The sequence below is a fragment of the Capra hircus genome, chromosome 10 (genome assembly GCF_001704415.2).
Source record: "Capra hircus breed San Clemente chromosome 10, ASM170441v1, whole genome shotgun sequence".
NCBI lineage: Eukaryota > Metazoa > Chordata > Mammalia > Artiodactyla > Bovidae > Capra > Capra hircus.
The window spans coordinates 47,527,820-47,538,517 of NC_030817.1; the positions used below are offsets into that span (position 1 = coordinate 47,527,820).

Below are 10,698 nucleotides of genomic sequence, written 5' to 3' on the forward strand. Positions count from 1 at the left end.
TGATATCAACATCCAGGTACCACCATGTTAGTTACCTGCACTGTTAGACGGTTATTCACGTTTTTAAGACCTTGTTCTGCCCACATTAAAGTTTTAATTAGTTATTGGATTAAAAGGTCTCTTTCTCTCTCTACAAACAGGGGTAAATAGTGACTGTAGCAGAAAGAGGAAAGGAGAAGGGGGAAGCCATGGCTTCTCTGATTTGCACCATTCCTCTTTCTCCTGGAGGCAATTTCCATGATATTGAGGAAGAGAGAAAGAGAAAAGAGACAGATGAATCTTTATCTAAGCCAACACAATATTGTAAGGCAATTATCCTTCAATTAAAAATAAGTAAATAAAACTGCAATGGTAACCGTTAGTAGTCATTATCTATCTAAGGGTCACTGTCTACTCAGTTAGTAGTAGAACTTTTCCAGATCCTTCTCTTAGGGGAAGTGCAAGTTTGGTAGAACTGGCTGGTGTGAAATGTATTTTCAAATAGTTCCCCAGGGCATTGATGAACTCTTCCAAGACTCAAGACCTGGCCACTTTTTCCTGCTGCACCCCACCTGGGTGTATGGGCACATACATTCCTTTCAGATGCTTGCCTCTTCACCATGTTGCTGACAATCCCTGATAAAACCAGAGCCTATGGTCACATTTTCCCTCTCTTGTCCCCAATCGCTGGCACTTCAAGCCCATTCAGGAGCCATCTCCCATATTTCTCAGCAACTGACCTTAAGCAGAGAGGGAGGTCCCGGCACACACTTGGCCATGCTCAGGTCATACTGTCTGCTAAGTAGGCAGCCAAAAAAAAAAAAAAATGAAATGCTCATCTAGCTGGCACTTTCAGCAAGTACTTGGACTACTTCTCTTGGAATTTTCTTCACTTCAGAGAAAGGAGGGCTTCCCTGGTGGCTCAGAGGTTAAAGCGTCTGCCTCCAATGCGGGAGACCCGGATTCGATCCCTGGGTCAGGAAGATCCCCTGGAGAAGGAAATGGCAACCCACTCCAGTATTCTTGCCTGGAGAATCCCATGGATGGAGAAGCCTAGTAGGTTACAGTCCATGGGGTCGCAAAGAGTCGGACACGACTGAGCAACTTTACCTTTCACCTTCACCTCAGGGAAGGAAACACTTCTCACAGAGCAATGAGCAGCTCCTTGGCTAATGCCCGAAGTGATCACTTTGTCTTTCAGTCCTTTTATTAACAAGTGGTTGGGGCAGGGTCGGGGTGAGAGTGGAGCTTGTGGTGAACCAGGTTTTCTCAGCAGATCCTGGTAAGAGGTTCTGGCTGAAATGCAGTGATTTTTTTCTCAAGTTAGAAACTGGAAGTCTCTTAGAATCTCTTCTTTTCAGCTTAGTCATTAGCCATTTATTTCATGAAAATAAGATTCTTATTAATCTCATATATATTGCAAATGATTAAAATGTCTATTGGGCAAAATGAGGTTCTATCTACCTTTGATAAATACCATTTCTAGAAATTATACTATAGATAAACTTGTAAACAGTAAAAGTAATTATTTGTTATTTAATTATTTTATTAATTAATATTAATAAAATAACTTATTTGTTCATAAGAGCAAGAGACTAGAAACCACCAAAGTGTGCTTAAATAAATAATGGTATGTCCATATAATGGAATAAGGGCTAAATATTATTTTAAATATTTTAATGTTTTCATTATTTGTAAGCAGATTATTTGTTTTTTAAGCAAGTATTCAGGAAACTTGACTTTGCAGTTAATGCTGTGATATTCCAGACCATATTAAAGAGTGGGATATAGCTTTGTATATGTGGAAATGGAATGATCCTAATACATTTTTAGGTAAAAAGACAAAGGTAAGGTAAAGGATAATTAGAGTGTGTGTTTCTATTTGAGAAAAAAATGTATATGTTTATAGATAATATGTTAATAGGTGTGTGTATGTGTGTATATGAGGTTGATGCAGTTATCCCTATTTTACAAATAAGAAAACCAAGACTTGAGAACATCGCAAATTCTGATCACAGAACCAGATGTAGCGTGACTATGATTTGAATTCCAAGTGCCCCAATCACAGGCACCTTTCAATACAACATTCTTAACCCTTGACTAACCTTTATCAGGGTGGAATTGATTAATCCTTTTTATATCATCAAATTATAAATGTACCTGTTTAGAATATATCACACAATATGCAGCAGTGTGTGTGTGTTGCTCTCCTCTGGTCTAAGTGTGGGCCTCGTGAGAATAGGTGCTCTGTAGAGCCATCTCCGTATCCTTGATGCTCTGGTGCGGCACACTCAGGAAGAGCACTTCAGGAAGGCAGGAAGGGCAGTGATACATCTTCATACGTAAGTTACAAGAAGGGCTTTAGTAAGTGCCTAGAATAAGGAAACTTCAAGTTTTTTTTTGTTTGTTTGTTTGTTTTTAACAATGGTAATACTAACAGGATGCCTTACAGTATCTGAGGACTGTGTGAAAGTTTAGCCAAATGGGCTAAATATGATTATACCTAAGACTGAAACCTGCATAGCAAATCTAACTTAGTGAACATGTATCAGTATCTATTATGTGCTGTTAACAAAAAGAACCATTTGTTTCCATGATCACACTTTAAAGTCCCCGATGCACAGAATATCAATGTCCCTTATTAAGTGGTCTGAAAGGTCAGGCCAGTAAACTTTTGCTGATTTGCAGGTCGCCCCTCCAAAGATTCAGTGGGTCAGATATCTGTTCACGTGGACATCACCGCCACCCCAGGAACCGGAGAGCATAAAGTCACTGTAAAAGGTATATTTTGGGTTCAGGTAGATCAAACAGCCTATAAGACTTTAACCTCTCAAAAAAATAATTATATCCAAAATGTTTTTTCTGGAAACCCTGTTTTTTAAAATCTATATTAAATTATTTTAGGGCATGCTTAGAATACCTTCATGAATCCAAAACTTTTGATTTAAAACAAAACAAATTAATAGCATAGATATTTAACCTATATTACTTGAAAAGTCTAAATGGTTAAAATACATTGATAATTACATTTCAGAACTGAATGACTGTTGTTCTCTATGGTTGAGGCTGTGGTTGCCTCCAACTTACCAATGACATTTTAGATATTAACTCAGTACATTCTTACTATCCACATAATCTACATACTTTTTCTCTGTGATTTCCAACCACTGGTTTGATTTTTTTTTTAATGGGTGGTTGAATCAATTGCCTTTATATTATAAAAATTAAATCTGAATTCAGGGGTCATTTTGAAGATGTAATTTAATGATTAATACTTTTCTCAATAGAACCATGTTCTATTTTTATATTATCATGGACAGCCACTTTAAATAGTATCTATTTTAGTCAAAAGCCTGGCCTTCTAATATATTTCAAAGTTTCACTACCTAAACTAACACTGTTATGGTATATAATAGATTATATACAGTATTAGTAAGCATACAGATAAGTGGGCATGACTGTATATGCCAGTGTTGTTAAACATTTTTCAAAAATATTTTGCTAATGTATACCAAATGCTAGAAGTTTTATGAACCTTCTGAATTAGCAAGTTTAATTATAAGACACCTCCTTAAGGATACCATCACCATCATCAAAGAATGAGCAAAGATGTATGTATAAGAATGTTCACTTAAGTATTATTTATGATGCCTGAAATTAGGAAACTGCCATAATATGCAACAGTGATTTGTTGAATATTGAATGAAATCTACACACAATTAAATATTTGCAGTTGGAAAAAATATAATGAATTACAATGCTATCCATGATGGGCTTAAAAAAATGAAAATATTTTTAAGACTGCAACACATTATGATCCTATTCTGTATATAAGGGTTGAAAGCATCACACCAAAATATTAACAGTCATTTCTTCTGAGTGATAAAATTATAAATTTTTCTTTTAATCTACTTTCTGTATATTTTCTAAATATTTCATGAACACGTCATAATTTTAATATGAAAAGCATCATGTTTTCACCTAAACAAGAATCATAACTTTTCCGTAGTAACAATTGTCATTTTAATTACAGCTTTTCGCCATCCCAATGCCACGTGGCTTAGAGCTGGAAGCCCTCGGGTTAGGGTGTTATTAAACGCAAGTTACAGCTTCATACATCATTTTAAAAAATAAATATCCACTTTAAAGATCAAAGGGAAAGCCTAGGATTCCACACATGGGTTTGCTAACACTTTACATTCCTTTCGTTTTCCTTCTATTTTTTAGTGATTGCTATCAATGACTTAAACTGGCAGACCACGGCAATGTTCCGCCCCTTCGTGGAAGTCTGTATGCTGGGACCCAACCTCGGAGACAAGAAGAGAAAACAAGGCACAAAAACAAAAAGCAACACATGGTCACCCAAGTATAATGAAACATTTCAGTTGTAAGTTATAACCCAGCTCCATTTTCCAACCAGGCAATAGGCCTTGTACAGCTACACTTACGAGGGACTCACAGAGTAGGAATGGCACCGGGCTTTGCTAAGGAGAGTAAAACCTGTAGGTTTAAGGATTCCTGTTCACCACGGATCCAGGGCAAATGAAGAAAACTGTAATAGGAGGGCTGTGCTCTCATGGAAGTCACACTCTAGATATTAAGAAAATTTGATGAACAAAAAGCTGTCATATGATAGTGAATACTAAGCATAATATCAAAACAGCATGATAGGGTGGTCCGTTGGCTGCTAAGATGAGGTGTTCAGGAAAGCCTCTCTGACTTTTAAATAGGAACCTGAGAAAATAATGGGGCTATTTGTAGCCAGGTTATTACACCACTGCTCCTAAAGGAGAAGAGCTGTTACTAAAATCGGGACTGTGAAAACTTCATATGTAGTCACTCACTTCCTAGGAAAGTGACCTTCTGTGGAGACAAACAGCTTACTTGAGGAGCCTCATAGGCAAGAAGCCAAAGAAATAAAGTCTCCCCTCACTTGCATCATTATCTCTGACTTTCCAATGATGCTCTCTTTTGGCCAAACCCACTGGAAGCCAGAGCACAGAGAAACTCAGTGGGTGCAGTCCTTACAGGTCAGCATCCTCCTGCAAAGCACAAGGAGAAGAATGCTGTGGAGCAAATGGAAGTTATCTGGCACCGAATGAAGTCAAGGATGACTCCTAGTTTTTGGCATAAACAGTTGGGTAGATGTTCACTTGCTGAGATGGGAAAGTAAGGACAGGCCATGAGGAAAGCAAAGATTTTCTTTTAAATCTATTAATCTGGAGATAGGTATTGTACATCCAAGGCTAGGCTAGGCTAAGTCGCTTCAGTCGTGTCCGACTCTATGTGACCCCATACACGGCAGCCTATCAGGCTCCCCCATCCTTGGGATTCTCAAGGCAAGAACACTAGAGTGGGTTGCCATTTCCTTCTCATATCAAATATATGGTTAGACATAAATTGAGAATTATCTGTATATAGATGTAATTAATTCTACAAATCTAAATGAGCTGACCTAGGGACAGATAGGAAGCCAAGGGGGAGGGAACATAAGACAAGGCCCTAGGGCCTTTCATACACACACACACACACACACACACACACAAGCACGCACACACACACTTACCAAGCTTCTCTTACTGCTTTGATTCTTTGTTATTTCACATTCTTGGTTTCCCAGAGACCTTTCAGCGCTCTGTTTTCTGAATAATTAACTCTTACCACTCATTAAAACTTAACTATCCTACTGTATCTACTAAAAAGGTTCTAATAATACCTGCTAACAAATCAGCTCACAAGAGTCCACCTATCTACTCCTCCAATTTACACAGAAAATTTTGATCCAATTAAAAAGTCTTCCAAAAGGTCCTAGGAATACCTGAATAATGCAAAATTCAGATATAATGCGATGAGCTACCAAGACCACGATTCTGGGGAAAAGGCAGCATTTGACTCATTTTAATTCACAAGAAGTCCCAGAGCCTGTCATATTTTGCCATTCTATTCTTTACTGCCCCCCTAGGATTCCATTTTCCTGAGTGTCATTTCAGACTGTCTCTAAAATAAGTACACAGTTGTTTGTCTCCTGGAAACAAAAGTCTCACCTGGCAAAATATTTGATCAGAAAAAAGTCACTTAGAAAAGGAAGGAATCTGGAAGCTTGTACCACTGAGGAATAGAAGCGCATTCATTAGAAAGTCAGGACTATCTGAGGAGGAATTAAAATAAGGGACAAGGGGTATTATCCTCAGCATTTCACTGCTCAGCCTTCTTCATTAGGTTCAGTTCTGCATTGACAGGCTGTCTAGGGTCGTTATTAGAAGAGGCTAGCCTCAGCCCCAATCTTGACAGGTCTAACAGTTGCCATACGAAAGAACTGGCATTGAAGCACCAGGCACTGCTGGAACTGATTTACTCTGGCGATTTGTATCCCATTTAGCATCTTATGAATAGTGCTTGATAGTCTGAGCAGTATATTTCCCTGAGAAAAGGCTCCTACATATAATAGCTAATCCAGGAGTCTGAGGTAGAGAAAGGAATTGGTAATAATGGATGTTGAAACAATGGCACAGAAATTCTTCCAAAAGGTACCCTTCCCCCCAGCCTAGCTTCCATGACCCTTAGTAACCCCTCCTACCCCTATATCACTGGGGAGACCTTGCCCCCAATGATTAATGACAGCATAGTATTTTAATTCCAGTTTCTAGTAATATCCTTAACATCAGGGGGTAGTCAAGCATTTTTAAATTAATTTCCTTTTTCTATCTAGGAAAAGGAGTTTTAAGTTAGATTGCTGAGTAATAGCAATGTAAATACATTCTAAGGAAAATTTAAAGAATATTTGCAGAGTTAAAATGCAACGATACTTTATTTGCCAATACAACATTCTAAACAATGTATAAAATTTTTCACAGTCTATTAGAACCGTATCGATCCCTTTTTGAAAATGCTCAAAATCCCTGTTTTTAATCCACGCAGCACTCTGAGTAAAGAAAACCGCCCAGGAGCCTATGAACTTCACCTTTCGGTTAAAGATTACTGCTTTGCCAGAGAAGATCGAATTATCGGAATGACAGTAATTCAGCTCCAGAATATAGCCGAAAAGGGGAGCCACGGGGCGTGGTATCCCCTTTTGAAAAATGTCTCTATGGATGCAACCGGTCTGACGATCCTTAGAATCCTCTCTCAGAGGACCAGTGATGATGTGGCTAAAGAATTTGTAAGACTTAAATCTGAAACAAGATCTGCTGAAGAGAGTGCTTGAAACAATACCATACCCCAAGACAGCATCTCTGAGAATTCACCAACTCTGTTTGACTACTGCATGCATATGCAAATACAGGGGAATGTTTATTTTACTACATTTCAGTGTTTGCCAGTGCTCCAGTACAGTGTCTCCAAGGTATGTGGGAAAACAGCAGAACTTTTATACCAATTCTGGTCTTTGAGAAATCAGTGTTCCATGAAGTGCCAAACTCATGATGTTAAGTGACATATCCAGAGTTATCTTTTAAAACGTTTATTTCATTACCAATTTCTCATCCATTAAACATACTAAAACACAGTCTTTTGAGTTTGTCCATTAGTTATCCTTGTTACATTGGTTTATATATCTGGTAGATATGAAAGCATTTGTTACTCGAATTGTTTTATTTAGACTTACCTCATAATAGATGTCTTACAAATACCCTTTTCTACCATGACTAGAAATGCAGTTACTTCTAGAAAGCATTTGTAATTTTATAGTTGCAGATATATTGTGATGACTTTTGCATACAAAATAAAATAGAAAAGGTGGGAAATATTTTATGCTGACCAGTTTCCAACCTTTCTGAAATATCACTGTGAAGAAATGCTCTTAAAGCAAACTTATGCAAAGCAATGCTAAATAGTTTGTTAACATGTTTGATATATCAACAAAATTTTGTTCCTTAAAACTGCCAAGGTCACATCACATTTGTAAAAAAAAAAAAAAAAAAAAGAGGTAAGTTGAAGCATTTGCCATCTAGCATTATGTCTTAGCTTTACCGAATTTCATTCTTTAGAAAGTCATAGGATTATTGGTTTAGAAGTACAATGGAAGGATTGTTTCTTAAAATTACCTATGATAATTAACTGTACTGTTAGTGTTTTCCTTCTGACAGTTATGACTAACTCCTTCTTTACTGAGTGCTATAATCAGTTAAATGTTTCCTTTTTAGAAATATTCAACAATTTGTACTGAATGCAGCATTATTATATATTGCACTGGAGAAAAAAGTCATGTCTTCAGCTATTTAGTGAAAAATGTAAAATGAAGTCTGAACAAATTGCTTACAATTTTGTAATTTATGTTATTTATAAGCCCAAGATGCATACAATGCAATAGAAAAACAACTTATTACAGCTCAGTAGATAAAAATATAACTAGGTTGGATTTTGAATATGAAATAGTTTATAAATATTTGCACTTTCTCTATTTTTATGGTTTGACTTTTTAGAGTCTGTACCTAAATAGTTGGCTGTAGAACAGTACTTTGTAACTTATGGTCATAACTGTTAGTGGGCAACATATACGTGCAGAAAAAAGACCCTGTTAACAATGACTGCTCTGTGAACAAGCTGGTCCAATATGTTAAGAACAAGTGAAAAGTATCATGACTCCCAGAACCATGCTGTTACTGGGTGTGAAACTACAGACAGCAAGATCCACTAATTTATGTTAAATTGATAGGCAAGTGCTTTGTTAATAATGTCTTCAAATGCATAGTTCAATGCAATCCTCTGGCATATGCATTAATAAATGAATATATATTAAGCACATGTAATACTTCATTGTATCTTCTGCCTTTTTATTTCATATATGCAACATCATTTCATTATTTAGGAATAAGAAATCCAGATCCTTTTTACTGGATAGAACACTCTTCACAATGTTTGGTTCTAGTATCTCATTAGAATTTGAGGAAAAAAGAAACCAATTCTGTTCCTGGAAAAAGTTGCATATTACAAAATAATGAGCCTGAAAATAGGAAAAAAAAACTGATGTATCTACCTGTCTGCATGTCTCTGAATACTGCTAAGCTATGAAAAAATTCAACATTCAAGATATAAACAAGCAACACCATTAATAAAATTGTACATAACAAAAGGTTTCATTATTTTATTGAAGGATTCATTCAAGATTTAAAACGACTTTACAGAACATTGACTTGAAGAGTACATTAATGTCATAAAGCACACCACCACTGAATAAATAGCAGTTTGGGTGTGCATTGATCACACAAAAAATTATGACTTAAGTATATTTACAGTATTTGTTTAATTGGATCTATTCATTCTGTTTTTGTGTGTGTGTACAATATCTATCAAACACTAATGGTGATGGTGTGAATTGTGTCTATTTATTAATATCATAAAGTACCAGTACTAATTTTGAGATAGTTATAAATTCTACAGTCTTTGTTGTTTCTCCCAAGATATAAGTACTTGTTGTCTCTGGCAAATTAGTCATCACTCTGAAGTTCACAGCAACCTCCACCAACTATAGGCTCCATTAAAGTGTGAAGCTATTTATTTATTTTAGATAAAATGCACAAAGTTTGACTTTTCATCTACAGATGAAAATTACGTAGAAGTTCTCAAAGAAACACGTGAAAATCAAATTTTGCTAAAAGGAAGCATTTAAAACCACAGTGAAACATTTATTATTTAAAGGGGTTTTCATGAATTATTATTTAAGGTAAGCAATCAGATGTCCTTATAACAGCCTGCTCTAATTCATCTATTTCTAGGATAATTTGTATATTGAATTTCCCTTAAAGGAGGCACATTTATAAAAGACAATCCTAGCTTAACATTTTGCATTTGGTCTTTTAAAAAAAATTTGAAATGAGATTTATTTTCACCTTTTAATTTATCTTATATAAAGATATGGCTACACTAAGCACTTTTAAGGACTAATATAGCTTCAATCTCATACTCAATGAAAGGTAATCATATTTATGCAGGACTCAGAGAATAACCCTGGATAGAAGTCTGATTCCCCTGTTACCACTTGGCAGAATATGGGGATACAGAGGGAAGGGACTGCCTTTCCTGGCATTTGCTGTGGTTAAAAGCACTCCAGTCCCTTGTTTGAAACAGCTGGTTCCTTGCTCACTCAGTCCCAGACCTCCACAAATGGGTGATCTCTCTTGTTCAGGCATCTGGTATTTGTTTTTCAAAATAAAAAGCTAGGGTACATGACTTGATGGAGACTAAGCTCCAATTTGTGAATATCATATGATACTTATTTTAAAATATATATTTTTCACATAACAATTTGAAATCAGGATACATTTTATAGTCATTGTCATGCTATAGATTAATGAATGCTTTTCCCCCTTTTTAAATAGTAAATAATGGTTCATATTGCAATGAAAAACTTCTTATAAGCAAATGTAGAAATAGTAGTATTCATCTTTTTAACAAAACATAAATATATTATAATCTACATACACTAAAATTATTATGTCAAGAAGCAACAATTAGAACCGGACATGGAACAAAGAACTGGTTCCAAATTGGGAAAGGAGAACATCAAGGCTGTATATTGTCACCTGCTTATTAAACTTTTATGCAGAGTACATCATGCAAAATGCCAGGCTTGGATGAAGCACATGCTGGAATCAAGATTGCTGAGAGAAATATGAATAACCTCAGATATGCAGATGACACCACCCTTATGGCCGAAAGTGAAGAGGAACTAAAGAGCCTATTGATGACAGTGAAGAGGAGAGTAAAAAGTTGGCTTAAAAC

At 36.1% G+C, this 10,698-nt stretch overlaps 1 protein-coding gene across 1 annotated transcript in view; it reads left to right on the forward strand.

Moving 5' to 3' along the window:
* UNC13C (unc-13 homolog C) overlaps positions 1-8,723 on the forward strand; it is a 678,662-nt gene extending 669,939 nt beyond the window's left edge. The window contains exons 33-35 of the mRNA XM_005685753.3: positions 2,668-2,760; positions 4,207-4,366; positions 6,898-8,723. Of these exons, the coding sequence (XP_005685810.2) occupies positions 2,668-2,760; positions 4,207-4,366; positions 6,898-7,183 (539 nt within the window). The 3' untranslated portion in view covers positions 7,184-8,723. The remainder of the gene's footprint in view (positions 1-2,667; positions 2,761-4,206; positions 4,367-6,897) is intronic.